Here is a 27,923-nt window from a genome sequence, read left to right as displayed (position 1 = left end):
TCATTGAGTACGTAAGCTTAAGTATATTAAAAGGCAAAAATGACAAAGATGCTCATTGAAATGCATAGGAGGAAGCAAAAGTGATAGAATAAAATTGGGAAAAAAGATACATAGAGCAAGCGATCTTCAACAGCAATAGGGAAAATCATAAAAGGCTAAAGAGAGAAATAAGAATGAGAAGAAAAAAAATCACTGTTACTGCAGTTTACATCAAAGGATGCAATATTCAGCAGAAAATATCACACTTGACTGGAGGCTGAAAATGATATGCAGTCTGAAATACTATGACATCAGAATAATTTGTTTTCCTTCCATGTAAAGGTGTTCAGCTAAATTTAGAGCTGAAAACCTCCCATTAGCAATGTTCTCACTAAACATCCCAAGTATAAGAAAATAAGAGCACAGAAATAATTTGTATTCTTATAAGAATGTGAAAAAGCCATGCATGTCACTTTTACTATACATTTTGAGTGTTCTTTCCACTACTTTCACAGCTGAGCTAACAAATTTTAGTAGCTTTTATTATATTTGGATGTTTCTTGATAACCTGTTGCGCTTCTAAGTTTATTCTATAATGTAAAAAGAGCTTTAATTACAAGAAGAGGGTCAATATTGCAGATTGCAGAGGTAGTATTAATTTTAAAATAAATACAAGCCCTCCAAGCACTACTACCCATCTGACTTCAATCCATGATACCAGTCCAACAATCAATCACCGGAGGCATTGGACACCCATAATTAGATTATAAAATCATAACTATAGTCATTTTACGTCTGCTTGCATAATTACATCAGCATGCTAATATCCTTTTAATGGTCTCTAATGATGTAATAAGAAATAATGGAATTTATTTGACAGCTACATAACCATTAACAAAACATATTAAGCATAACTATTACTTCCATAAAGATTCAGGCTGTATCCAGAAGTGACAGCTAACATGTTGGATCTTTTCTTCAGTACGGAAGTATTTCTAATTATGTATTCCCCAAATCTATTCCCAATCATCTGCTTCACAGGGTGAGCAAAGTTTATGTCAACGCAAACTTGACAACAAACCAACTGTAGAAGTGGACTGAACGCTCTGGGAGCCAAGCCTGAGGCTACGTTGTGAAATGCAGGCCATCGGTTAAAGTTGGCAGGATTGTGAAAGAGAAGATAAGCTGATTACTACCATGCATCAAATAAAATCAAGAACAAACATGGTAATCAGTAGGAACCCATAGAAAAAAAGCCACTGTTCACTTAACCAAACTCCAAGGCAGAGGAAAAAAATAAAAATACATGGAAGACTGAAGGATATCTGCAAACAAAACTAACTAAATGTAGTAATGTATTTGTGAATCAGTACCCTTGAAATCAGTTTTTGCATAGAATAGGACAAAAAACCTTATCTGAGAATTTAAAGAATGTTAAAAATTCACCACTCACACTCTGTCCTCAGTTTTTGTATTATTCCTCTTGAATGCGATGGCCTTGTCTGAATTCTGAAATTTGTGGCTCTCATTAAAATGACTTTAATCTGAAATCTGTGCAGTAGTCTAAAAAATTCAGATGTACACTATTTTCCTTTTCAGAATTCTTGGAAGGGAAAGAGAAAACTGAGAATTTTAATCCAAGCTCACATTCAGGTCAGAATTCAATCTAATTTAGTTTTCCATATTCCAACCCCTCATAAATTCTTGATCTTAGGATTACTGATATTTTTAAAAGCTAAATCCCCTGAGGGGGAAAAAAAAAACACCAAAATACTAATAAAATAAAATACTTCCTTAGAGGTCTCATCCTCACATTTCAGTATGTCAGTGGTGAATTAGGAACACCCATATCATTAGATCTTTCTTGAAACCCTTCTACAGGCGGTCATTCAGACAGAGCTTTCACATCCATACAATTTTCCAATGATGGCTATGTAATGACAACAAAAGAACAAATCCAAAAAACATTAATGTTTTTTTTTTAAAGCTTCTACTTCTGCTGTCTGATGTCCACCTTTGTATTTCCATTGCACTTCATGGGTTTTACCTGAGCTTAACCAGCTCATTTTCTGGACTAAAGGTTTATTATGGATAGACCTGGGCAGCCTGGTCTAGTATTAAATGTAGAGGTTGGTGGCCCTGCCTGTGGCAGGGGGTTGGAGATTCATGATCCTTAAGGTCCCTTCCAATCCTGCGATTCTGTGATTCTGTAATTATTCCCTAACTTGGGATTTGGGATAACCTTTAACAGATTTACAGGTGGGTTAAAAAGGCAAAGGTCTATGATGTGCTGATAGACAGAATAGTCTGTCCTGCTTGTAATTATCATAATTTATAATGCACCTTTAAAATACAGACCATATCATACAAGTACTTCTGGTACTGTCATATGACTGCATATTAATGGATGCAAAATATTCAGCTTTCCTAAAGTTGCATATTAAGGAAAAGAAAAAAAGTTGTTCATAGCTTGCTATTTCACTGGAGGGATGTTTTCCATTAAAGAATAAATCTACAACTTGACAACTGCAATGTTGTTGCAATTTATCAAATGATTAAAAAAAAAAAAAAAAAAAAAAAGGTTTTATGCTAACAATTAGAAAGGTAGAGGGAGGTGAAAGTGCTCTTTTAATGTAAATGAATGAAGTTAATGAAGTAGAACCCATTGATTCCAGCAGAGAACTTGTTCTGTGGAATTATCCCTTTGAATGCGTAGCTTTGATTTATCTGGTAGTATTCAAATTAAAGGTTGAAAATTCTTTTATAAGGAAGGCCATAAACATCATCTTTTTGTCATTACAAAATTCAGTTTTCATTAACAGTATATTTCATAAAATACAGCACTTCCACCAAAAATGCAACATCTTCAGACCACGGCTAAAAACACAGAGTTAAAAAATACGAATTGCATTCACTGGATCCAAAGGCTAAACACAAGAAAGGCTGAAAAGGCACTGCCCTTCAGCAATAGGACTCACGGGGAAAAATAAGCAGCCCCAAACACTGAAACATAGGCACAGCCTGGATGCTACTGAGATAACAGTTATTTTCCGTGCACTGGGATGTGAGTTCTTTCCAGCACGCTGTAACAAACCAACCACAGCCCATTCTTTTTTTCCATTACTTCTCTATTAAATTATTCTATTTAAGGAACCAAAACTAAAGTTTTATAAAGTAAATGTCCCTATCAACGTGGTTTCAGAAAATCGCCATTATAATTGTATTTTTTTTTAACCAAACGTGGAAAATCGTAACCTCCTAACTTAGGTGATTACCATACAGCACATTTATCAGCATAAATCATAAGAAAAGCAGCATTTCAACACAGCTGAACACCCTGTGACTTGTTAAATGAGTAGCTGTCCAAGCAGCATGACCTGTGCTATGTGCCATACTGAAAGCCAGGAAGCAAGTTTTTCTCCCGCTGTGATTTTGTTTCAGCTATGCTGAGTATGATGACTCTTTACTGTACTTGCTTAACCCATACCCTGTTAAATACGACGGTTATAGATTTACAATACTTTAAGAGATTTTTCCCTGTGGGAGCATGGGGTTATTTCAGTCTTTATAGTTTGTATTAAATAACTGTTTCTTAAATTTGTGTAGGGGATGTTATAAAGATCACCAAAATGTTCTTTTGTTTCTGCATATACTCTCATTAATTTTGGCATTAAAGAGAGGTCATTCCATTGTAATATGAACTACTGAAAAATAATAAATCCAATAAAATAAAAAGAGGCAAATTCCATATACGTACTTGACATCATCGAAGGCACTCATCTGCAGCTTCAGGAGATCTGCCACATCCTTTATTAACTCCAGGCCCTTTTCCACACTCAGGGGGCTGTTGAAAGGGAGCAAGAAAACACAGCATTACGAAAATGGAACTCATCAATACTTGAGAGGCTAAAAGTCCCAAAAGAGTTATCACCTTGGCCTCTTAGAGTCTGAAAGCCACCAGTAACTGTATTCCTGTCACATAGTGATCGTGATATCAAGGGAATTGGGATCAGGTGCTTCTTCAGGCATGATGAATCACCTGAATTTTCCAGCAATAAGACAAACAATAAGGTGTAAATGGAATTGTTAGGAAGTGTAATGGGCCCATGATGCAGCAACCAGTTCATCTCGATCCTCAATAAAAAATGTAATAAAGTAAAAGGACAGAAAGAGAGAAAAGGATTGACGAGACATGGAGGGAAACAAACAATGAAAGTCAAATTGCAGGCTCAGTAGCAAATGGACAAGGGAAAAGCAAATTTTTAAATTCATTATTTCTTAAAATGAATCTTTGCCCAGTGAAAGGATACAAAATTATTATGGATCTGAGAGTAAACAATGGAGCAATGCACACAGTCCAGAGGACACTGATCAGATACATAGGATTTAGTTTGGTGAGCGTATGCATTGCTGCCAGAGCCCACTTTAAATCTTTTTCACCTTTGTCGACGCCACATTTACATTTTTTAATTTAGAAAACAGGTTGCAATCAAGCATAACACAAGAGGACTGCTAGCATTTAAAAAAAAAAAAAAGCATTTATTTAGATGCAAAATTTATATATTAGAAACTTTTAGGTATTAAAGTTGTTAAAGCTGTAAAAGTGTATTAAGAACATTCTAATAGACAGATTGTACTTTGTTTAGCTGTTGTTCAGTGCTGTGAAACCAAATAAAAATGTATTTAGAAAGTAAAAAGATTTGAAAATTATATAACAAGCTCTACTGAGAACAACAAATGCAGCATTCTCTAAATTGTGATTATAGAATTATTCTCAACACTGTCAAAGCCCCAACACTCATAGCATTAAACCTTACAAGCCTGATACTTATCTGACTTATGCCACTTTAAATCAGAAACAACTTTGATGAAACTAACCCAGGGGAAAAAAAAAAAAACTTCTGTATCTTTTCCTTCAAGGGTTTGTAACAAGTAAGAGAAGGAGGTGTCAAAAAAGTACGTACTGTTAGACATGATCTTTTCAACTGGACTAAGGGGAAAAAAACACTTCTCACAGCTCTGTACCTAGGTTATTATCTTTGCTTCACAGTGAAAGTTTTTTGAATCTAATTTTATTGCACTGTAATTACGGCCATGGATTTATTTATTGGCTGCAACGAGTGCTGCTTATTTATTTATTTATTTACCCTGCCGGGTTCTGCATGCAGTGCCCTAAGGGCACCTCTATTTAAATAATGGGATGTCTCATGGATCTTGGTTAGGCTGGAATTGTTCAGCCTCCCTTCATGCTACTAACCCAAAATGCTCAAGAGACCTCCTGTCACACAGGCAGAGGAAGCCCCTCAAGGCACCAGATAAATTTAGAGTTTTTCTAGATGTATGAGACAGAAATGTTCTTGTCTGAAAGTAACAAAAGAATCTGATCGTTTCTGTAAGGAAAAAAATGTACTATAGATTATTCATAAAAATCCTATATTTCAAGGACTGACAGTAGGCAGAAATGTGATCATTCTCATCACTATGAAAGCAGATTGTCATAGTGACTCAGGGGCTTATGTGTTAATTAAATCTTTCCTCCCAAAGACACTGGCTTAAATTTTATGGAAATGATTGGTGTCAGCAAGCGGGCTTTCACTGTATCAGCAAGTATACACAGAGGTGCAGGAAAAGTCTACTGCATACATTGATGTCATTTTTTTTTAACCAAGAGTCACATTTCTAAAAGCTCAACCTTCCATTCCTGCTTACCTCCCCTTCCTTGCAAAAGCATTACCCAACCTCCAAACTGATGTATGCTGCTATGAGTCAATGTAGTAACAGTAATATGTAATCAGAGCATTTGAATGGTACAGTCCAGCAAGAATGCTGGAGAGAAAATGAGAGAGAAAAAGGCGCTAGAAAGTCATTCTTCTGCAGGTCTGAGAATCTAGTAGCAGTCTTGTTAACTCTCATCCAATAGCAAACTAAAGAACACAGGTTCACAAGCTCACATCTGGAGTTAGGCTACGAAATTGTCATTTGAAAAGTATACTGGTGCTTTTCAAAGGCATGGTGCTATCTGGACGTGTTCAAGGCCAGGCTGGATGGGGCCCCAGGCTGCCTGATCTAATGGGTGGCAAACCTGCCCAAGGCATGGGATTGGAACTGGTTGGGCTTCCAGGTCTCTTCCAATACAAGGCATTTTATGATTCTAGGATTCTACAATTCTTCTTTGGTATCAGTATTATTATTGATCACATTCTCACATTTGAGGACTCACATTAAGAACTGATTAATTTCTAGTACCTTCTAGTATCACTTTTACAGTTTCTAAATGTTACCACATACTAGTCCTGCTGATTACAGTTCTGTAACAGCTGTATGGTAGGAGAGTTGAAAATGCCTAATCATTATCCACACTCTATTTCCCTACTACTTTAATTCATACTGCATTTTGCTCACTATGTTGCACAGTGTGTGCTTACATAGTGACTGACTCTAGCTTTATTTATGCTGAGTGAGCACACTATTCCCAGCAGTACAGCGTTAAGCAAACTGCCCCAAGCCTAAGGAGAGTGTCCCACCTCTGATAAATGAAAAGGAAGAGCTGGCCTCCTCAGATATGGAGAAGGCTGAGGCAGTGAATGAATTCTTTGCCTCCATCTTCGTGGCCAGTCAGGCTTCTCACACTTCTCATGTCCCTGAACTTCAAAGCTGAGGTGGAGGGAGCAAAATCCCTCCTAGTGTAAGAGAGGAGCAAGTCCAGACAACCTCATGATGCAGAACACGTACAAGTCTGGGGTCAGATAACATGAATTCCAGGGTTCTGAAGGAACTGGCTAACACGGTTCAAAAATGTGATATCTCTATTGACTGTGAGGATTCATCTACAATAGAATTAACTAAAAGTGTTACATAAAGCAAGAAGTAAAAACAGAACACAACAATTCAGATAAGGAACAAATAGAAGGCAGTACAAGAAGATATTTTAATAGAACAAAGTTTCTCTGGATGCAAGCATGATGACAAGGCCCAACTCTTGCAGGAAAGATAAGAGTGGATCAGGGTTCCTACAACTTTATTTGAACTGTTAAGTTTTAGAATCGTAGAATCATTTGAATTCAAAGGGACCTTTTAGATCACCTAGCTCCAACTCCTTTGCTACCGGCAGGGACACCTCCCTCTAGACCAGGTTGCTCACAGCCCCATCCATCCTGGCTTTGAAGAGATTTAGATTTTAGTTTCCTAAAGCAGGAGAGGACAGAGAGCCGTGCTGTTACTAACAGTCCTGCCTGGCTCTGCTCACTCAGAGCAGTATGGTGCAGTGGGTCTGGGCCACGGCCACTTCATGTCCAGACACAGCACAACACAGATTCTGTCCATGTAAGTTTTCTTTTGAGCCTGTGATAATATATTTCACTACACCAGCAATGGTAAACTCTTAAAGAGAAATCACAACTTGCAAAGGACTCAGAGATAAAAAGCACATACTGGAAAAAAGAAAAGCAACACGACCTATCCATCGGATGCTCTTTATGCCTTGGAAGTTCACTTGAGGATGTGTAAGCCTCATTTTGTTAAAGAAAATTAATGGGTTCTGCTATATCCTTAACAGTCCTTGATTTTTCAATTTTCTTTTAATTGCCTTGAGAGTTTCTTAACACTTCCAGGAAAGGTTTCAGCATTAGGAACAAAAAGCCTCTGTGTGGCATAGCACCTTTTTGAAGAACATATAGCTTCTGATGGCCAAGATCTTGAGATAGAATTTACTTCAGACTTAGAATCACGGAATCACAAATGTTGGTAAAGACCTTTAAGATCATCTACTCCAACCATCAACTCATCACTAGCATTCCTGCTAAACCATGTCCCTAAGTGCCACATCTAAACATTTCTTGTACACCTCCTGGGACGACGACTCCATCAATTCATTGAGCAGTCTGATCCAATGCATTACCACTTTTTCAGAGAAGAAATTCTTTCTATTATCCAACCTGAATCTCTCCTGCTCAACTTAGAGCCATTCCCTCTTGTCCTATCACTGTTATCTGGGAAAAGAGGCCTACCCCCACCTCACCACAACCTTCTTTGAGGTAGTTATGGAGAGCAATAACATCTCTCCTGAGCTTCGTTCTCTCCAGACTGAACAGTCCCAGTTCCCTCAGCCACTCCTAAGTCTTGTGTTCCAGACACTTCATAGCTTCGTTGCCTACTTTAGACAAGGTCCTCTTGTGTAGGACCTCAGTGTCTCTCTTGTAGTGAAAACAGAACTCAGTACTTGAGATGCAGAGGGAAGGTCACTTCCCTAGTTCTGCTGGCAGCACCATTTCTGATACTATATATGTTTCCTATCTTTTCTATAATTTTACTTGCAGTAGATTTCTCTTTTGCATTTTTAAGTTAACTGTGTTAAGATCATAGAGCAGCTGAGATTGGAAGACGCTTCTGGGTCCATGTGGCCCAACTCCTGTCCCAGCAGGGCCCCCTAGAGCAGGTCTTTTTCAGGTTTCCGGCTCCAGTTCTCTACAGCTAGAAAGACAAAGGGAGGGTCAGAAAGCATGTAGGATTCATTTATAAATAACTTTCTTCTCTTGCTTTGCCTCCTTAGTCATCTCTTTCCGTAAGTTCTAGCCTAAATATTATTTTCAAATGTCAAATTCAAACCCTACAGAATCAGTAGCCAAAGTTTGTTTTATCCAGATTCCAACTGCTATGTCATATTATTTGCAGAATATACTTTTTTTGATAAATTTTAATGACAATAAAGAAATAAAGGGGGAATAAAATATAAATATTTCCTTTGGGGTTTATGTAGATACATATTTTCAAGTCTTGCACAGAATGATCTGAAAAATGCTGTTTTTGTTTAATCTCATATTGTAGCAAACAGCACTTGCACTGAACTGCTTATATCTACTAGAGCATATGGCTTATATCTCTGCTAATCGCAGACAATATCGTATGGTAGTACTACATCATTCCTTCAGATGCAATGACACCCCAGCTGACTGAAAGATTTTGATGTCATGATGTTAAATCATGACAAAACCATTTAAACTATGAGAAAACTGAATAGCCCAATACATAGCTACTTGTCTGTACAAAAATTCACAATAAAGACAGCTCTTTTTAATTTCATCCGGAATTTTATCTAACAAGAAAAGAAGATCCAGGCTATAAAGCTCTTTTATTTAGGGATGGATTTTAAATTAAAGTGCAGGAATAAATATCCCTTTACCTTAATGCGAGCTGCTGAGCACTTCTGAAAATTAAGTAATCCATTTAAATTCTCAAGAGCAGATTTGGGAGACCAACTTTATGTAATTGCTAAAACGTTTCCAGAATTGTACTGGACATTGGATACAGGAAAATTAGATTGCCTGGTGAAAATAATAATCCATATCTTCCAATATCTAAATCCATCCTAGTGAGGGAGTTGAAAACAGAAATAATTTAAGCAACAGTCTTAACTTACAGAGGTAATTCAAATAATAGAACATTGGATTATAATCTTCCTCTGCTACTGTCTATTAAAGATTTCACTCTTCATTTGCTCAATTAGTAAGAAAAACATTGGGTTGAGGAGTTTTTTCTAAAAATTTGGTTCCACAAAGTTGGCAATACCTAGAGCAATCACATTAAATGATTTCCTTCTCAATCACTGCTTCATATAGTTTGTTACCCTATTTTTGTACGTGTAAAACTATCTCATTATCTTCAGTGGTTTTATATATAAAAGAGAATATCTGCTGATAAATAAAAAATGAATGAAGGAAAGAAGAGACCTCAATCAGGTGACCATGGTCAAGACGCCTTCCTCAATTTCAACATCTGTAAAACGAAGGGAATGATACCAGCTTTTTTTGCCAGATGACTAGTATTGCTTCTTAAAAGACTTGCATGCCTTCTGGATCTAAGAATAAAAAGAGTAGCACTATTAGCAGTCCCTAAAAGACAAACGTATCTCCTCCCTATCAAACATGGAGAAGATATTGTGGTAGCAAAGACCAAGTAACATGAAAATTAGTTTTTAGTTGTAAGAAAAATTTCCCAATCAAAAATATTGTCCTAAATTATTTCAACATGGGGTACTGGCTGTCTGAAGAACCCAACTGACTGATTTCATATCATGTTTAAAGCACCTGGATCCAGATGAACATAACTTGTTCCTCACTGCTGAACTGCCTTGCAAAACATCTGCTGTGGGAAAATGGAGTAGGTGTCAAGAACTTTGTGGACCAGACATGCCTCACACATGGCCAATTAAACCACTCCCCCAAAAATGTAGTGCTGAATATTGTATGCTGAACTTGATACACACCACAGTTATCCAAACAGTGCTGCAGATGGATATCACATTCCCAAGAAATTGCCAAGATAACCTATAAATCAGAAAAGTGAGTACAACCAGTTTGAATAATGAATGGCATATTTTTGACCTGGACCTAATGGTTTATTCATTCAAGTCTCAAAGCTTCCACTTCTAGTTCAAGAACAAGAAAGAAACATGTAAATGAAGGAACAGGAGGAGTACTGCAGGGAAGGGACACTGGCAGCACGGCCAGCTTTGCATGCTGAGTTAAATGGAGCTCAGATTCTAATAAAAGCCAGTGGGCAGTGTCAAAGGGAACAAGAGAAGGAACAGCAGTAAACAATGATGAAAACTATATGTTCTGTATTTCCCAACACGCCTGTCAAAACAATCCCATAAATTGATCCATTTAGGTCACAAAAAATCTGATCCAGTTATACAGATGGCTTGACTGCTCACATTTGCCAAGCCTGCTCCCAGAAAGGAGAGCAACATGTAGCTCAAAGTTACACTGAGGTTATGTCAGTCTCACAAGCAGTTGCTCTCATTCGCTTTTCCTTCTCCCAACTGCCAAGCGTCTTCGAAAAACCACTTACTGAACTCTGAAATTCTCCCTCAGTGCCATCGTTCAAATTATGTATTGTCTTTACCAGACTGTACCTAGTGCCCTTCCAATATTCTGTTTAGCAATTGTAATGCAGCAATATAACGGACATCCAGTCAGCCTTGTCATATTAGTTCAATTGAATCATTTTCTGCAAAAATGACAAATAATCTACAGTACAGAAATAGGCTTGACACTGGGAATAGCACTCCTTAAACTTAAATGTCAGTCCAATCCCCAGTGAGATCTTAAGAAAGGTAGGATTCAATCCACCTGTTTTTTTTTTACATCAGGACATAGGCAAAGAAGTCCAATTCACCCGTTTTTGAGAGTGCTGAGCACTTTGCCAAAATTACAAGGCATTTATCTACAGCCAGAAAGTTGCCCGAGTGCTTAAATACAGCCCTGTCAGCAGCATCAGAAAGCTCATGCTCTGCAGTGGTAGGAGCCACTCTTAAAACCAGCCTCTCTTTTGCTGTCCGCATTCAAGTACAATGGCATCTTCACTCCACCTATTTCTCATCGAGAAGGTTCAAAAATTGGTTACAATTGTGATCACCTTGAGTTGAATCCACATTTCAAGTGAAGGTGGGAAATACCTAAGCATAGCACCCAAGGCTTTTGTGGAGAGAGATTTTTTATTTAGTCTGTTTACTTATGTAAAACATGCACATACTTGAAAACCATTTGGGACAGCAGCATTCCCTTCTGCTGAGTGATGTGACTTATGGTCACGTTCTCTCTTGCATGTCATCCATCTTCCGCCATCATTTATATGCCTGAAGATGAAATGCTGAGCCATCAAGAGGATGACAGACAGACTTATACCTTAGGGCTAGTACCCAGAGGACCCTCCTATAATCTAGGAGTTAAAACTGCTTGGAATAAGTTCTGTAAGCTTTCCTCCACTTCCTGCTTCACTTTCTAAGCCCTGCAGTAGTAAGGGAAAGACAGGCAGGGACACTCCACAAGGTGCTTTTCAGTACAGGCATGTTAGATATGGTGGAGCTCAGAATAACCTACTGGCTTGGTATGCCTCCGTGAGGCAGGGAGACACTTAGAAGTCTGGGCTACCTTCTGGAGTCTCACAAAGTCCCTTCTAAATAGAAGAGGAGAAGAGGTGCCAGAATCTCCTTGTGTGGATATGTACTCATTTGTCCCTCAAGGAACTCAGTGTCATGGGAAAAGTAGAATGTCCTCATTCTTGGAGAAGACATGTAGTTCAGCACTTAAATAAGACAGTCTGGCCTTCACCTTAAATACTTAAATAACTGCCATTTAAGCTTAAAACCTAGAAATATTTCTTAAAAGGAAAAAGCACTAACCACAGAGATAACAAGAACAATGTTCTTCGAAAGCCCAAGTCATAAGGACCAAATCTGTTGATTCATTTACTTCGAGTAATCAACTTTAATAAACTTTAATTGAGAGGTAAGTGTAGACTATGCAATGTGGTGGCTCTTTTCCCTAGAAGTTAACTGAGACTTGAGCTGCAAAACATAATTTTGTCGGTCTTGCTGCCTTTGTATTTGAGCACTTACATCTAAGATTTTTAAGAAATTGTTAACACTGCAGCATCTTTCATGCAGCTCTTCTTTTCAGTACTGATCTTAGATACTTTTTTATTCATGAGGCTTTTATTTTTCTAAAAACTGAATTTCAAGATAGATGCATTCTTTAGTTTAATAATAATTACTTTGGTTTAATAATTACTTAACAAAGTTCCACCTGGCCAATCTTCAGTGTTGTCTGGGTATTGACATCAAACTGACTTCCCTTAATTAACAGTGCAATGGTCTATTAACAGTATCAATTTCTTAATATGCAGCACAGTTTCCTTAACACCACAGATAGAAAGGCAAATCCCCCCCAAAATAAATAAATAAACAAAGATACCAACAACTATAAACAAAGTTCAGAAATACTGGTCTGGAATACCATACAGAATGCTTTAGAGTCCAATGTGCAAGAAGCCACATTTAGGATGAATGATGCTGAGGACTAGATTGCTTAGGCTGGTAAAGCTATTAGGCAGCAGCAAGAACATTGATTAGGCTGCAAGCAAACATCTTGCTGATGGGCAACTGGCAAGAGCAACCTGGACAGCTCCAGCACAAACTGTAGTGGAGCCAGAACACCAGACTTGAGCTCTACCTTTCTGTGAGGAGCTGTGCACACCAACTGTAACTGCTCTGCCTACTATAAGTAGTCAAGAAAAAAGGAGAGGGAGAACAATTTCCTCTTTCTGCTAGTGAGATCATGAATAAGCGAGAAGAGCAATTGCTGCAGGCAGCAGATCTCCAGCAGTACATGGTTTTTATAAAGACATGTAGCAACAGTAGAAGGGGAAATGGTTTTAAACTAGAAGAGGGTAGATTTAGACTAGATATCAAAAAAAAACCTCATTACTGTGAGGGTGATGAGTCACTGGCACGGGTTGCCCTTGGAAATATTCAAGGACAGGATGGAAGGGAGTGTGAGCAACCTGGAGCAAGGGGTTGGAACTATATGATCTTAAAGGTGCCTTCCAAACCAAACCATTCTATGATTCTGTGATTTCATGCTAACTCCAGTCATTTAATCAGTTCTCAGCAACAGATGTGAGCACAAGATAGGAGCCTGCGTTACACAACCTTGTACATGCTACTGCCTGATTTTAGCAAGCCAGCTGTTAAATCATGAGAGTCTGAAAATAAAGCTAAAAAAACAAAAATAAAAAATGAAATCCAAGATAATGTTGGAAAAGTTCTTATGAAGGAGGGTAGGAGATGTGATTTTTGAAATACAGCTCTGTAAGGACTAACTACAGAACAGCCTATCCTGCGAGAATCAATGCTGTGATAAACAGAAACCTTTAGTTCTTTAGTTTTTTGGTTTTTGTTTTGTTTTTTTTTTTCTCTTGAGCACTGCTTCATTCACACAGCTAAAAGTAAAGAAAGCAAGATGTTAATGAAATCATCCAGTGACAGTTTTCAACACTGGTCTCAATTCTCTGAGGAAAAAGTTAGAGGTGTGAGACTTGCTATGAAATTGCTGGTATTCTGGCAGCTGCCCAAAGCCCTCTCAAAAAGGTGCAAAACTATCTACTCTAGAATAGCTAGGGACCCTGACCTAATAAATCATAACATTACACAAGAAAAAACAGATTCTATCGGATCACTGATCTGACTCTAGAGGCACTATAACAGTGACTTTTCCTTACATGCACCTTGTGTAATGCATGTACCATGTGTTTCAAGATTAGGATGCTACTCTCAGCTGCGCACTCTGTCTCCATGCTCATAGCATTGCAGCCTGGGCAAAGAGAGAGATCAGGAATCAGCATTTCTTGCCCTTCTGAACCAAGAACATTTCTTCTGAAAATAAATAAGTAGGATTATCGCTTTCTTCTACCAGTAATTGATTATCCATGTACTTATCACTTACTAAAATCCCTATCTTTTTAAAAAATCATCCTGCTAAATTGTTGACCTCAAAGATGTATTGGACAGGTTTGTATTTTAGAAATGGACAACCTACTTCAGGATTTGAGTGCCTTCTTTTAAATTTCCATGTCTGAAAACATGGGCCACCATACCAATGGCAGGGCCTATGCATCTAAACAGCATTTTTTTTTGTTAATTTTCCATTGCCTCAGAGCTCAGAGTACGAGGAGTTTTAAGAATATCTTTTTTTTTTTTCTATTTTTTTTCTCCCAGAAGGACTATTTTTGTTAATGTCTATTATTCTGTCACACTTATTCGAGCTGAATTTCATCTACCATTGTGCTCCTTAATCCCTCAATGTATTTAAATCCATCTGGAATTTTTCTAAATCCTCCATAGTTCTTCCTAACAGAGACAATTTGCCCATGGGGTACCACTAATCCCTCTACACGCTGAGAAGCAGCAGTTCATGACGAATCTTTCCCTCCTATCTCATAACCGGTTCTTAATCCGCAGAGACGCCGTGGCCCTTGCTCTGTGAGTCACACTCCTTAAGGTCGGTATGAAGAGCATCCCATTTATCTCCTGTTGATTTGGAGGGCAGGTACAACTTGTGGTTTTGCTGCAACAGCAGCTTTTCTCTCAGGAGAGGCTGATGCATCTCCTCAGAAGGCAATTTGCTCCCTCGGGGCTCTGGGACAAATGCTGTCACAGAAGTGAAGAGAGAAATCTGGCACGGTCCTCTGGAGGTGGAAGCACAGAAGTCTTTTGATAGAAAGAGCTAAGACATAAGATATGGAAGTGGTTTATCACTAATGTGGTTTCAGAGTCTGACATCACAATACAGAGAAGCTGAAAATGATACTAGGAAACCTTCTATTTTAAGGAAACAGCTTTTTTTTCCGTCTCTCATTTTTTTTTTTTTTTTCCATAAAATTGGTAAATATTGTAATATGCAAAATAATGGGAACTTCCGTTACAGAAGTATGAAATAAAAGGATATGAGCCTCTCTTTGTATGCAAAGTTCAATAGTAACAGAAGAATGGAAGAGCTACATCACAGAAAAGCAACATAGCTTTGATAAGGGTCCTCAAGAAAATCTAAGTTCCATCCTCCCATTCATTCCTGTGTTCAGGAATCTGGCTTCATGATGCTCATCCTCAAGTTGCAACTTCTGTCTGACTCCAGAGGTCGCTTACCAAACCAGCTAATCTACTCACAAGAGGATTTACATTCTAGATGAAAGCCACTATATTTGCCAAAGAGGGAATAAATGATGTCAGCTACATATATCCCATGGAAGAAGTGAATGCTCCTGCATGGCTGCATGGCAGTGGGACTATCCCATCCTCATTAAGTTTGAAAAAAACAATATAAACCATTGAATTCTGCTTTCTACAAATCTTGCTTTTCATTTCCTAGACACAACGGGAATCTCACAACAAGAAAGTTCCCATACAATAGAGCATAAACTGAGACATTAAAGGGCATCTTTTCAGGATGCAGAAGAAGTACAGTGAGGACCACAGCGGAACATTTTAACATCAAAGTAATTCACAGTGTTACCATTATATTCTGTCTGAGCCCACCAAACCTGAAGGATCTTTAGACACCAAAATTGTATTTACTTTTCTTTTCTGGAAGTGCCCCTGAGAGTAACCCACACGATGTGCTATAATTAAAGTCCTGGGCACTGATGTTTCATCAAGTTCATGGTGTTACAACACTTGCCTTGTCTGTCTGAGTTTGAGTCTCTTGTCTATGTTCCAGTGTAGCTTCATGTATCTTGAAGTTCTCATCTCCAGTACATACTGAGAGAAGAAACGAATTTCAGCACTAAATATATTTTATCTGGTTTGAACTCATCCTGCGCCTCAAATTCAGTTATATCGTAATGAATTTTGTAAATAATTCGCATTTATTCAGGACTGATGAAAGCAACCAAATAACATCACAGCACAGAGCTACTCACTGGGTTGTTGGAGAGCAGCCTGATGTCACGAGACTGTAACTGTAAACATGTTAAGGACACTGCAATTTTATATCTTTAGATGCAGTTTGTTTTAATATGCTGTTTTTTTCATTGGCTTTATTGGCCTTTAAACCTTTTTAAACTTACTTTTTTTTTTTGACAGCTCAGCAAATTCCCACTTTCCATATTTTTTCCATCTTTTTCCACCACAAATGAGTGTGAATTTAAACCCCTTAATACGGACAGATTCAAGTCCAGACCAATTTGTAACACAGATGACACCTGGTAAAAATCAATAGCAGTGGTAAGGCTATGAAGGTCAGAGTGATAACGGCATTGTGGAAACACAACACTGATTGAGAAGTCAAGAAGGATCACCTCTCTGGAGTTATAATTGAAGTGTGACCCTGTTCCAGCCTGTGCTTGTATTGTCCCAAATAAACAGTATCTCCAGCTATGTTAATAGTGACAAATTCATACAGACATGTTGTTAATGGCAAAAACATGGAAATAATGGCAATAATCTGTGCCATAACGATGATATCCTCCTTTCCAAGACTGGATTCCATCCAAGCACTCCTTAATGCATTTTTAAGCTGAATGTTTGAAGCAATGATGGAGTTTACTTGTCATAAACCCTAACTCCCTGATAGAAAAAAAGCCTTGACATAGCAAAATTGTTTTTTAAAATCAGATTATTTATGAGTAATTAATAAATGAGATCGAGGTCAGCTGGTGACATACATTTTAATGGACTTTTGACTTTTCATATATTCCCTACCTTAATATCACCAAAAATGTTTTTCTTTCAAGGTAACTTAAAGCCCAGACCAAATTACAATGCAGATGGTTTAAATTACAAAAAACAAAGTGTGTCCATCAGCCTAGTGCTCAAAGAAGAAAAATAAAGAAACACAGACATTTCTGTAAGATACCAAAATGTTTAACGTTTTAAAAATTGACTTTTTCTAAAACTCAATCTCCAATCTATCAATAAATTAAGTCTGAATTTATCTCTCCATCAGACACACCATAATCTGAAGATTGTAGCATACCTTTCTTCTAAAACAGTGAGTGGAAATATCTACTCAATAGTAAAATTAAATTATTTTCTCTGTTCTGATTTATTCTTAGTGTTCTGAATTAGTCCTCACTGATCTACTTGTGAAGCATTTTCTTGCATGTCATATAAACAATTTAGAGTGAGATAAAAATGACTTCATTCTAATTTTTAGTGGTCAGATGTTTACATTGTATACATGTTATCTGAGCCAAGAAATTTCAAAAATTTATTGGGCATGAAAATCAAATTATTGTATGTTTATAGCTGAACCTGCCAGAACTGAGCAAAACACTGATGAAAAAGTGCTAGTAGAGAATGGACTGCATTATAATTCATGTTGATGAATTCACCAGAATTCCAACCTTTGTTTTTCTCCTTTTCACACATTCCAAAAGATTAATATTTGTCACTCCTTTAAAATGATTTACATGGCAATTACCAGAAAAACACCGTAATGGACTAGAAGGATTGACCATATGGAATTGTGAGATACTGCATCATCTCGGGTGTTTTATGTCTACTACTGTTACAGAAGCAAAACACAGCTTAGCACCCCATCCCTATGATAAGAGACATGTAACCCAATGAGTAAAGATCTGTAGCATGGAGACAGCAGAGCAGCATGAACCTACTTAAAGAGAGGCTGCGGTGCCTCTGCACTGGCTGCAGGTCCATGACACCCAAAGAAGAGATGCTAATGCAGAAGAGAAGATACAGGAAGAGAAAATGGTGGATCTAGGCACATTTTAACACCAGCAATATTTATGTGTTCAGCTGAGCAGAGAGATACAAATTTGAGCTAGTCACTGTGGCACTCCTGGGACTCCAGGTGCACTGCTAGAATTACCCAGTGCATTTTAACTGTTCAAGGGACCAGACATAGTGTCATTACTCTGTGTCGTGGATCAGTTGGTTACCAGTTAAACCAAGGCAAAATCTGGCTTTGGATGTTCCTCTAGAGGTGAATCACAAAGCTTGACCCACTAGCAAACAAAGCAAAACATTGGGGAAGTGAAAAGAGGAATAAATGGGAGCTTGGATGGACTCTCGTACATCAGCAGGTTCTGGGGTAAGATAATTTAACATATTTTGGGATCACAAAAGCGAAGGGCAACAGAAGTAGAACAGGCTGTCATACCATCTCTGCACATAAAACAAAGAAGAAATTAAAAATATTCAAAGCTGAATTCTCATACAGAAAAAGCTATGCACCACCACTGTTTTTCTGCTATTTTCTTGTGCATTAAAAAGATGCGTGAAGTATAATTTTCCTGTGAGAATGTATAGCATCAGAATTAAGGTGAAACACTGCATTAAAGCAGTGATGCGAAGGATGCGATTTCTGCCGCTGAGAATCACAATGATATTGAAGGATGAAAGAGGAAAAAATGATTTTGTGTCTAAAAAACACTAGGGAGTGTGAATAACTACATGTGAACAGCTAACCAAGGAATATTCTAGATGTACTTCTGTATAGTGGTTGTGGTGCAGACAATGGCAGAATTGTCTCTCACCGATAAATTCATTTGTTTATGTAGCAGATCAAGCTACATTACAAGAAGCAAAACTTTTGGCTTTAAGTTCAATGTTGGACAGTCATTTATTTATACATGGGCAGAGTCTTCTAGTGAAAGTGATAAATTGAGCAGTAAGAACCTTACAGTTTTCCCTCTTATTTTTTGGCCTGTGAGCAGTGCTGTCAGGAACTGATTTTAACAAACTTTTGTACCAAGAGCATTTCTGTTTTTTCTTTTACTTTTTAAAGCTAGTTGTAGACGTTAAGTGAAGAATATGCACAATTTTTTCCCCTTGATAAGATATACTTGCATACAGAATAACAGTTTCAAAGAGGACTCTGAGATATGTAGGGAAGGTCAAATCAGTGTTTCTGTTTGTACATGTGTGTACTAAAAGACAAGAACATTCTGTTATTATTTTCTAAGGAGAGCTGAAAAGCCTCATGAAATACAAAAGCTCAGCTTTTAAGAAACATCAAGACTTTCCAGTAACAAGGAACTATAAAACCTATTATTCCTGTTTCGTTGTATACGTTGTGATTCATTTTTATTTTATATTTCATTTTTAAAAGCAATTAAAATGGCCTGCATATCACTGGTGGAAATAACAAATGATGAAGATCACGAAAATGAAATTCTTTAACAACTTGCCTAGGAAAACAAAAAATCTGCAGAATAAATTGAGAATTCTGTACAACTCAGCTTCAGGGTCCTAACCTGAGCAACATCCTGTAGGAAGTAATCATTGTATGCAGAGCAATATCCTTTATCACCTTTATGAAGGTACAGAAATAGTTTCAAGCTCTTAGAATCAACCTAACCCTTAGCATAATAAACGGGTCAGACAAATCACCTTTCATAGCAGTCTTATACTATGAACAGTAGATCAATTTTCAGCTTTTTCAAAAGTAACTGAGCAGAATATCCGCAATCTCAAATTAAAAGCACAGAACTGATTGTATGATCCAATTAAGTTAACATGTTGTGAACAGATTTACAACCTAATTTTACATAGACAGTCTGCAATTGAGCTAGGATGTGACAAAACAGAAACTATCCAGGAACTGACTAATGTAACAGTGCCAGAAGTAGGCTCACAAGCCAACAGGACCTCCACGAACAGTCTGTGAGCTTCAATGTATGTGAAAAACCTTAAAATTTAGAGTAGTTCGTTTGAAAATGACCTAAAAAGATCATCAAGTCCAACTGCCTGATGATCTCAGTGCTAAGCAAATTTAAAGGGCACTGTACAAATTCCTCCTGATCACTTGCCAGGCATGGGGCATCAGCCACCTTTCTTGTTCCATTGTTTGATCATCCTCACATTAAAGACATTTTTGTGATGTTCAGTCTGAGCCTCTACTGGTGCAGCTTTTGCTGTTCCCACAAGTCCTGTCACTGGTTACCAGAAGAGCCCTCTGCTTTCCCTCCTCATGCAAAAGCATAAATCAACTAGGTTATCTCTAAACCCTCTTTTCTCTAAACTAGAAAGAGCCCTCATTCTCTTCTCAACCCATGCCTTACAGCACACACATTACAAATAAATCACAAAATAAGACAGGTTCCTGTGCATTTGAAGACCAAAATACTATGATTAAGCAGTGAAAAGAAATGAACTTTCTCTCTGTAACTAGAACTTCCCTTAGTGCGTTGAAGTCTAGCCACTAGTTTTGAAACTGCGCACCAGCTTCACTGTTTACACTGCTGAGCAAGCAGCAGCTTGCATTTCGTTTTGTTCTAAATGGTAAGAACTACATGTTCTGGATAGTCAGGCTTTGGATTGCCTCACAGGGGATTCAGAAGTCTAAATGGTGTTTAAATATTTTGATTGTGGGATTTTGGTCCACATCTCAGAGCATATCCTGCCAGACAAATGAGAGTATTGGCACCTTTTCGTGTTAAACAAAAATTTTCCATCCTTGAAGTTCAAAAAAGAGGAGGAGTTCTTTAGTCTGAGACTTCTCTGATTGGAGAGTTCCCACTGATATATTCCCACTATAACAGGGAGGTATTTTATAGCTATGGCTGAAGCAGCATGCACGTGAAAATAACTTCCTTCAGATAATTTCATTTTATAGGATTATTTCAGAGATTAGTAGAAACAGTTCATAGCAGTAATTCTGAGAAAGAAACAAACCTCTCTCACACAAATCCTACAGTGGCTGAATATCAATTTTTTGAAGGAGAAAAGAGTAAACAAAGTAAATCACCCAATTTGATTGGTTTCTCAGCATAATAAAGTGCTGAAGCAGCACAGTGGAGGATTTGCTGGACAATTTTCTCCACTGAAGCTGTCAATTCATTCTGAAGCTTAGTGCTGATGGATATTATGGATTGGTATGGATTGCACTGCTCCAGCCATCTGAAAGGTCACTAGACAAACACAGCAGGAGTGACCTATTGTTCTTGCCATTGACAATCACACTGCCATTTTGACAAATCTTTAAACTATCGCAAATCTTTTATTTAAGTATTACATGAAAATGTTTATCTTTTCTTTGTGGCACAATTAAAAGCTGGCGTCTTAGGAGTTCACTGAAGCAGTCGTAATATCTCCTTGGGTCATGCTTGCAAAGCCATGGAAGCCTGAGAATCTAATAGTGAATGGATCACCTTTGACATCTGTCAACTATACCACTGAGTATAATCTTTTCAGTTCCATTTTCAGATCACAAGGTGAAAAGAACTGAAGCTATTATCCCTAGTGTACAAATATGCTGGACTATTTCCCTTTCTTACCGAAAGACCACAGTTTCAGCCATAAAAATAAAGCTTCACTGCACCAAAAATCGTGGCCTATAAAAATTGATGGGTTGGAACTATGACATATTGGTTTGTGGAGAAAAGAGAAAAACATACAAAGACAGTATTATCAGAAAATAAACAAGTACTTCTCACATCACATTTCAGCATTTCGTTTCGTGTGCACAAGTTAAGGTTGGATTTCAAAGATAAACCCCACATAATTGTAATTCTATAATCTTAACTGTGCTTATTGCTGTTAGAAACATACTTCATATTTGCCTAAAACCCAGGCTTAAAAAAACATAATTCAAGCACATATTTAGCTCCAGCTTCCCTCATATTTTAAATAGAGCACTTTAAAAAAGCTTAAAGATGTAAACACAAAGCTTGTAAGATCAGCTGTCAAACTGATTTCCCGAGTACCGGACTACAACCGCCTCTCAAGTAGGAGTGATTTTAGATTCACATTAAACAATTTACTGGGAATAGTTCCAATCCCTTTTTTTCACTGTGTGAGTATCATGTACAAGCACAGATGCACAGAGATGTGCAGCATACACTTCTTGCAAAGCCATTTGTTACCATTATTTATTTAATGCAGACAGTGACTGATTTTGTACTGATTTGCAGTATAAAAACAAACCAATGCAGGGAACATTACCATTTCCCTTCTGTGCAGTAATAGTTAAGGAACATTATCACTTTCTCTATCCTCTCTCTCCCTAGAAAGGTTACAATTACAGCAACATTCATGAAAACAAGTCTTTATTAAAACTCTCAGCTACACTAATCCAATTGCTCTCTAAGGCCACTTTATGAACTAAAGAAATGTTTATGAGAAATATTAGTAAGCAATAGATACCTTAGCCATTATAGAACATATTTCATTGTTCCTGCAGAGTGTGCAAGTTCATTTTTAGCATGTGTAATTTTCTAGCTTTTATTACTCTTGCAAAATTTCAGAATATATAAAAAATCGCTTTTAAAAGATAAAAGGTTTCCATTTTACTTTAGCATTACAATCAAACTTATTTAAGACAAAGAAGATGAATGACTCCCCCAAAACAAACAAAATAGAATGCATTTTGAAGTTCTGAGAGAAGTCATCTGCCACTGCAATGAAATCATATTGCTGTAGTTCAAATGCTATTTCACCCTGGTTAAAAAAATACATGTTTTTTACTTTAGCTCAATCTAATCAGTTAATTCTATTACTAACTCATTCTAGATTAGGAACTAAAAAAAACCATTATTCTCATTTTCTCTACAGTGACTTTGGAAAAAATGAGATCCAGCAGTTCCTATTGTGCTAAGAATGCAGTGAGGAGTTATCAGTTAATTTAACTGGATGCAGATACTATATGCTTTGTGAAACAAGCTGGTTACCATTAGAAATACTCATATAAATATATATATATATGTACACTTTTTTTTTTTTTAATTAAACTTGTCTATTTGGAACACTTGAACAAGTTTAATCTCATTTATTAAAAAAAATATATGGGCATTTTTATCTACATGCCCATGTTTATCTAAAAGCATCTTGCCTGAAAATGACTAAAAATGCAAGAACCTAATATGTAAGAAATACACATTTTGTCTTTCTTATATTAAAATTTGTGAAGGCTGAACAAAACTACAATAAATTGTATTTGTGTATGTGGAATCCTCCAGAAGCATTTTGACCCAGGACCAGAAGCATTTAGACAAACAAAGCTCTCCAGCAAGTTCCACTGAATAACAACAGACATTAGCTGGGCTAACTAGGAGGAAACCTGGTAAGATGAGTGGACAATCTACATGCTGGAATTCAGAGCATAGAGTTATAAAAGATTTTATAGAATTCATGAGTAAAGTCAGGACAGTGGCGATGGGACATAAAGGTGCCTTCCAGACTGATTGGAGCTGGGAGAAATAGCGCTGAGCTGTAATAAAAAGCAGTTTCTACTGTTTCGCATAGCATTCATATGCAGGACACAGAGGTGTGCTTAAAATAGTCTCCCATCAATTTTTGGTAAACTGGTTTCAATAACTTAGGAGTCTCCTGAGTGCTCTGTTGGCAAACTACTTGAAGGACAAAGGTGTGACCTAAACAAAAGAGGGGAAGAATAATTTGCTAATAACCAGTTATCTATAAGAAGAGCTTGTTTATAACAGTTAGCCAGGCTCCAATTTCCAGTAGTAACCAGTCATCCAGACTGAACATGTTATAGGAAAACAACTCATAGTTGCAAAATGTTTGATCTGGTTAATTAAATCCAAAGCACTTGATGATTAAGTGATGAACAACTGACACACAAGCAAGTTAACAGCGTAAGAGGATGCCAGAATCATTTGGGGCCCTCCTTAAAGCAGATACTCCAAAACTCCCAAAGAGTGAGCACCCTCCTTCAGGATTTCTGATTCTGATAACTAACTTTTATTTCCTGCAGGGTAACCTCTGAGTCCTTATGAATATATTCCTTACATTATCTCTGAGAGCAGGTGTTTGTTTCCTACTTTTTGAGAAATCTCTGTCTTTCTCTGTCTCTTTGATGTTTGCACGCTGCCAAGCCACAGCTTTCACTCTCTACAGCCTGCTCCTTCCACGTGCTGCATAAAATCTCTTCCCCCAAAATATCATCTTTTCTTTGTGATCCCATCTTTCTCAAGTGCAGCCCCTGGGAGAAAGCTGTTCTTTCGGGTACCCAGCCACAAGTGTTTAGAAACAACAGAATATGGTCAAAACAAGAACTCTTATCAGTCCTGCTGCCTCCAGTTCTAATAATGAGTAAGACAAAAGAGTCTACCTGTGCTACAGAAGTTTCTGTCTCTGTTTCTCAATAAAAAAAGCAGAGAATTCTAAGGTCATCCTAGAAATTCCTAACTTTTCAGACAAACTGAGTTAGGATGGCTAATCAAATATAACACTGCTCTTACAGGAGGATAAGGATGTAAAAGCACTCTTAATGTTCTAAGCTCCCAAATGTTCCTATGTTAAACTGTCTATCACTAGTGGAAAAAGTTGCCTTTTGAAAATATAGCATGAAATGTCAAATTCATTAGTGACATGACCTGAAATAATTAGGTCTTTCTTTCTAAACCAGCTGCGTAAGGGAGGTTTAGATTCCTTTTTTTTTTTTTTTTCTCCGATCAAAAATGAAACCACAGAGAAAACATTGTGCTTTATTATTGTGTGCCATTTTTTCAAAGAATGACTCAGGCACTGATATTTAGGCCACTTTCAAGTCAAATATTTAAAGAGCACATCCTAAGTATAAGCACACTTACTGACATATTGGAAGGTCACTTGAACATGAGAAGATAAAGTCTAAGCAAAAGACCTACAAAACTAAGTATCTCCACATTGGAAAAAAGGCAACTGTAAAAAAAAAAAAAAAAAAAAAAAAAAGGAACTGTTTTCTTATATTTTCATCAAAGTACTGAACCAGCAGCAAACAGTTTCAGATGTATTAAAAATCAAGCCTGTGGCATTTTCCTCTTGTGCATTCATATTTCATTAGGTGCAATGACTTCATCTTTTATACATTTAAAAAGTCATTCAAATTGGCTGCTATACTTACTCTTTCACTGTCACAATGTAGCCATATTCTTTCTCCTCTGCAGACTTCACTTCAAGCTCTATGCCTTGTCCTGCATTTTTCTCAGGCTGTTCGTAGGAGTTTCCATCCTTCATTAAAGCATTCTTCATCCAGTAGCGGGTCTCACTTGGGTCTTTGGAGTCAGATTCAGTGCTCTTTGCAGCTGTCAGCTCCCTGGAGAAAGTCTCACTTTTTACATTTTCTACACCAGCATTTATTTCTTCTGAGGAAGAAGAGTCAGTGTCTTCAGATTTCTTGGTTTCTGACTTAGTAGATTCTTCATGTATTAGGTCTTTAGGCATATTTCCAGGTAATGCATTATTTTTCAAGAAGTTAATTAATTTTGCAGTGTTCTCCTGTATTAAAAGAATATTATTATTTGTAAAACTAAATGTGTTACAATGGAAAAACCTGGATATTTTCCTTCAAGTTTACATTGATATGTTAGAGTATTCATAGACTACGGCCATTTTATTTATTTCTGCATGCTTCAAGACTATGCAGGAATAAAATATTTATTCATTAATAATAAATGAACATTAAATTATGCCACTGCACCTTTCAATAGATTTAACATGGGTGAAAGATTTTTAAAGTTATATTCTTATTCAAATACCACAGTATCTTTACTCAGAGAAAATCTGTCCAATAAACTGAAAAAAAAGCAAATGAGCAAACGTCAAAACAATTCCCTGGAATAACTCATTAGTTGGATTCATTATATAAAAATTTATTGCAGCCAAGGACTTGGAAGGAGATGATGGCTTATGGGCACTTCATGCTCTGTGTCAAATACATTTTTTTCACCTCCTCTATTCAAACTGTCACCAATAAATTCATTCATGGGATCTTCTATAAATCATGAATGCACCGCTTTATCCCCCTGAAGAATTTCATGTGGGTGGTTAGAACTCCTGACAAATTGTACCTGTGTGTTTGCCTTGCTTGGTAGCTGGACAGCTATTGAAGAGATTTTACAGCAAACAGAAAAGGATTTACTCATTTTTTACTCCAGCTGTTGCAGCTTTTTGACAGAGCATATAGCAGGAAAAGTTTCACTGCAGTTTTTAAAAAATATTTCCTTGAGTACATTTTGCTCCATGAAACCCATAAAAAGCATGATAAATAGTCCTAATAAGTGGATGAATATAGGACAATTCTACAGGGTATGATTCAAAGTTCATGAGGAATATTAGTAAAGTTATTTGGATTAGAATCCAAAATCTGATGTTACCACCTTGGGAAGAGTTTTAATGCCTAAAACTTTTGAATCGTCTCTGATATTAAACAATTTGGAACAGTTAATTGTAAAGTGAAAAACTGAGGAACAGCAGATCCCATGCAAGGAGAAACAATTCTGAATCCTCCCACATATAGTACCCTCAGAGAGAGCATGTTTTACTCAACTGCTTCTCAAAACCAGGTATCTCAGCAATGATGCTTACTTTCCTCAGAACCAGAAGCCATAAGGCAGAGGAAAGCAAAGTATTGTCAGTAGAACACCTCAGTGCTCCAAATTCACATACCAGGGAAAAGCCTGAATTTATCTGGGCTTTGGAATCTGTTACGAATTCTGACTGTTTACAGCTGAAAGAAAGGCAAAAAAAAAAAAAAGGACCCGACCTTCTATTTTGGAACCCATCTTAGATAAGGTTTAGATAAATGTCCATTTAAAATTCCAATGCATCAACAGAAAATTTCTTATGCTGTGATTATGAACTATACCTGCACAAGACACAAAACAATTTTTATGATTCAAAAATGTGGTTCTGACCTTCACTGTATAAAAACCTGATATTCTGGGATGGAATGTTTTGTTAAAATACTGGTACTGTACCTCTTGGTCAGTTCTGGCACTGGCTTCATGCATTCCATTGTCTGTGGGATGTGAAAAGCATAAATACACAGTTATGAAGGGAAAACATCACACGTGAAACAAACACTGCTTTAAGGCTTCTTTGTTTGTACTGGTGGCCTTTTCATGCAATTTAAACATTAAGACATCAAAGCTGAAAGGGCAGACTAAAGAGCACTGTATAATTCAGTATTGTTATTCTAACCCCAGTTTGACAGCAAATTAATGCAAGATCAATAGACAGAGTACTTCAAGAGCCAATCTAATAGTGTTATTTTGCTAATTAAGTGTCTGATCTTCATATCAGGTTATTGATATCTAAGAAAAAATCAAAAATTATTCTAACTGGCTGAATGGGCATTTACATTAAAGAAAAAAGAAGCCCTTCACACATTTTAGTGGAAAAGAAAAAAAAGAAAAAAGAAAAAAAGGTTTTTTTTATATTGTCTACCAAAATCATGTTACAGTTTAACTACAATGATGATATGCAGTCACTTCATTAACCTCAATCAATGTTGGGTGTTTGGTTTATGAACTAAGACTTATTCATTTCTCCCAGCACAAATCCTCAAAACTGCTCATTTTCATCTTTTGTAGAAGTGGCAATTAAAATAACCAGAACGTCTCTCACTAGTGAGGCTTTCAGTATAGCATCACTGTAATCATTTTCGTACTTTGGGGAGGAAAAGAAGACAATAATTTAAAATCACTGATGTCATTTGTATTTTCATGAACCAGATGTCATAACACTCTTAAGGTAAAGAATGTGTAAATGGAAGTTTAAGTTCTGCTGTGATATCAGCTCATTAATGCTATATACTGTAGCTCCTAAATCTGCATCACCATGGAAATAAATGTCCAGAATGAAGCAAATAATCACAATAACTCTTTATGTTCCTTGAGCATGTAAAGGTACAAGTTGTTTTCTA

General features: G+C 37.0%; 1 protein-coding gene across 1 annotated transcript in view; it reads right to left on the bottom strand.

The window, feature by feature from the left end:
- The window catches only part of PTPRN2 (protein tyrosine phosphatase receptor type N2), a 622,313-nt gene that overhangs the window by 360,441 nt on the left and 233,949 nt on the right, over nucleotides 1–27,923 (bottom strand). The window contains exons 8-10 of the mRNA XM_042817469.1: nucleotides 26,977–27,017; nucleotides 25,122–25,495; nucleotides 3,737–3,823 (exon numbers count right to left, since the gene is read on the bottom strand). Of these exons, the coding sequence (XP_042673403.1) occupies nucleotides 3,737–3,823; nucleotides 25,122–25,495; nucleotides 26,977–27,017 (502 nt within the window). The remainder of the gene's footprint in view (nucleotides 1–3,736; nucleotides 3,824–25,121; nucleotides 25,496–26,976; nucleotides 27,018–27,923) is intronic.

The sequence above is a fragment of the Centrocercus urophasianus genome, unplaced genomic scaffold (assembly GCF_019232065.1).
Source record: "Centrocercus urophasianus isolate 14NV4802_14NV808 unplaced genomic scaffold, USGS_Curo_1.0 seq_16, whole genome shotgun sequence".
NCBI classification, from domain to species: Eukaryota; Metazoa; Chordata; class Aves; order Galliformes; family Phasianidae; genus Centrocercus; species Centrocercus urophasianus.
Note: the sequence above shows the minus strand (reverse complement) of the source record. Positions and strands in the feature narration are given on the sequence as shown.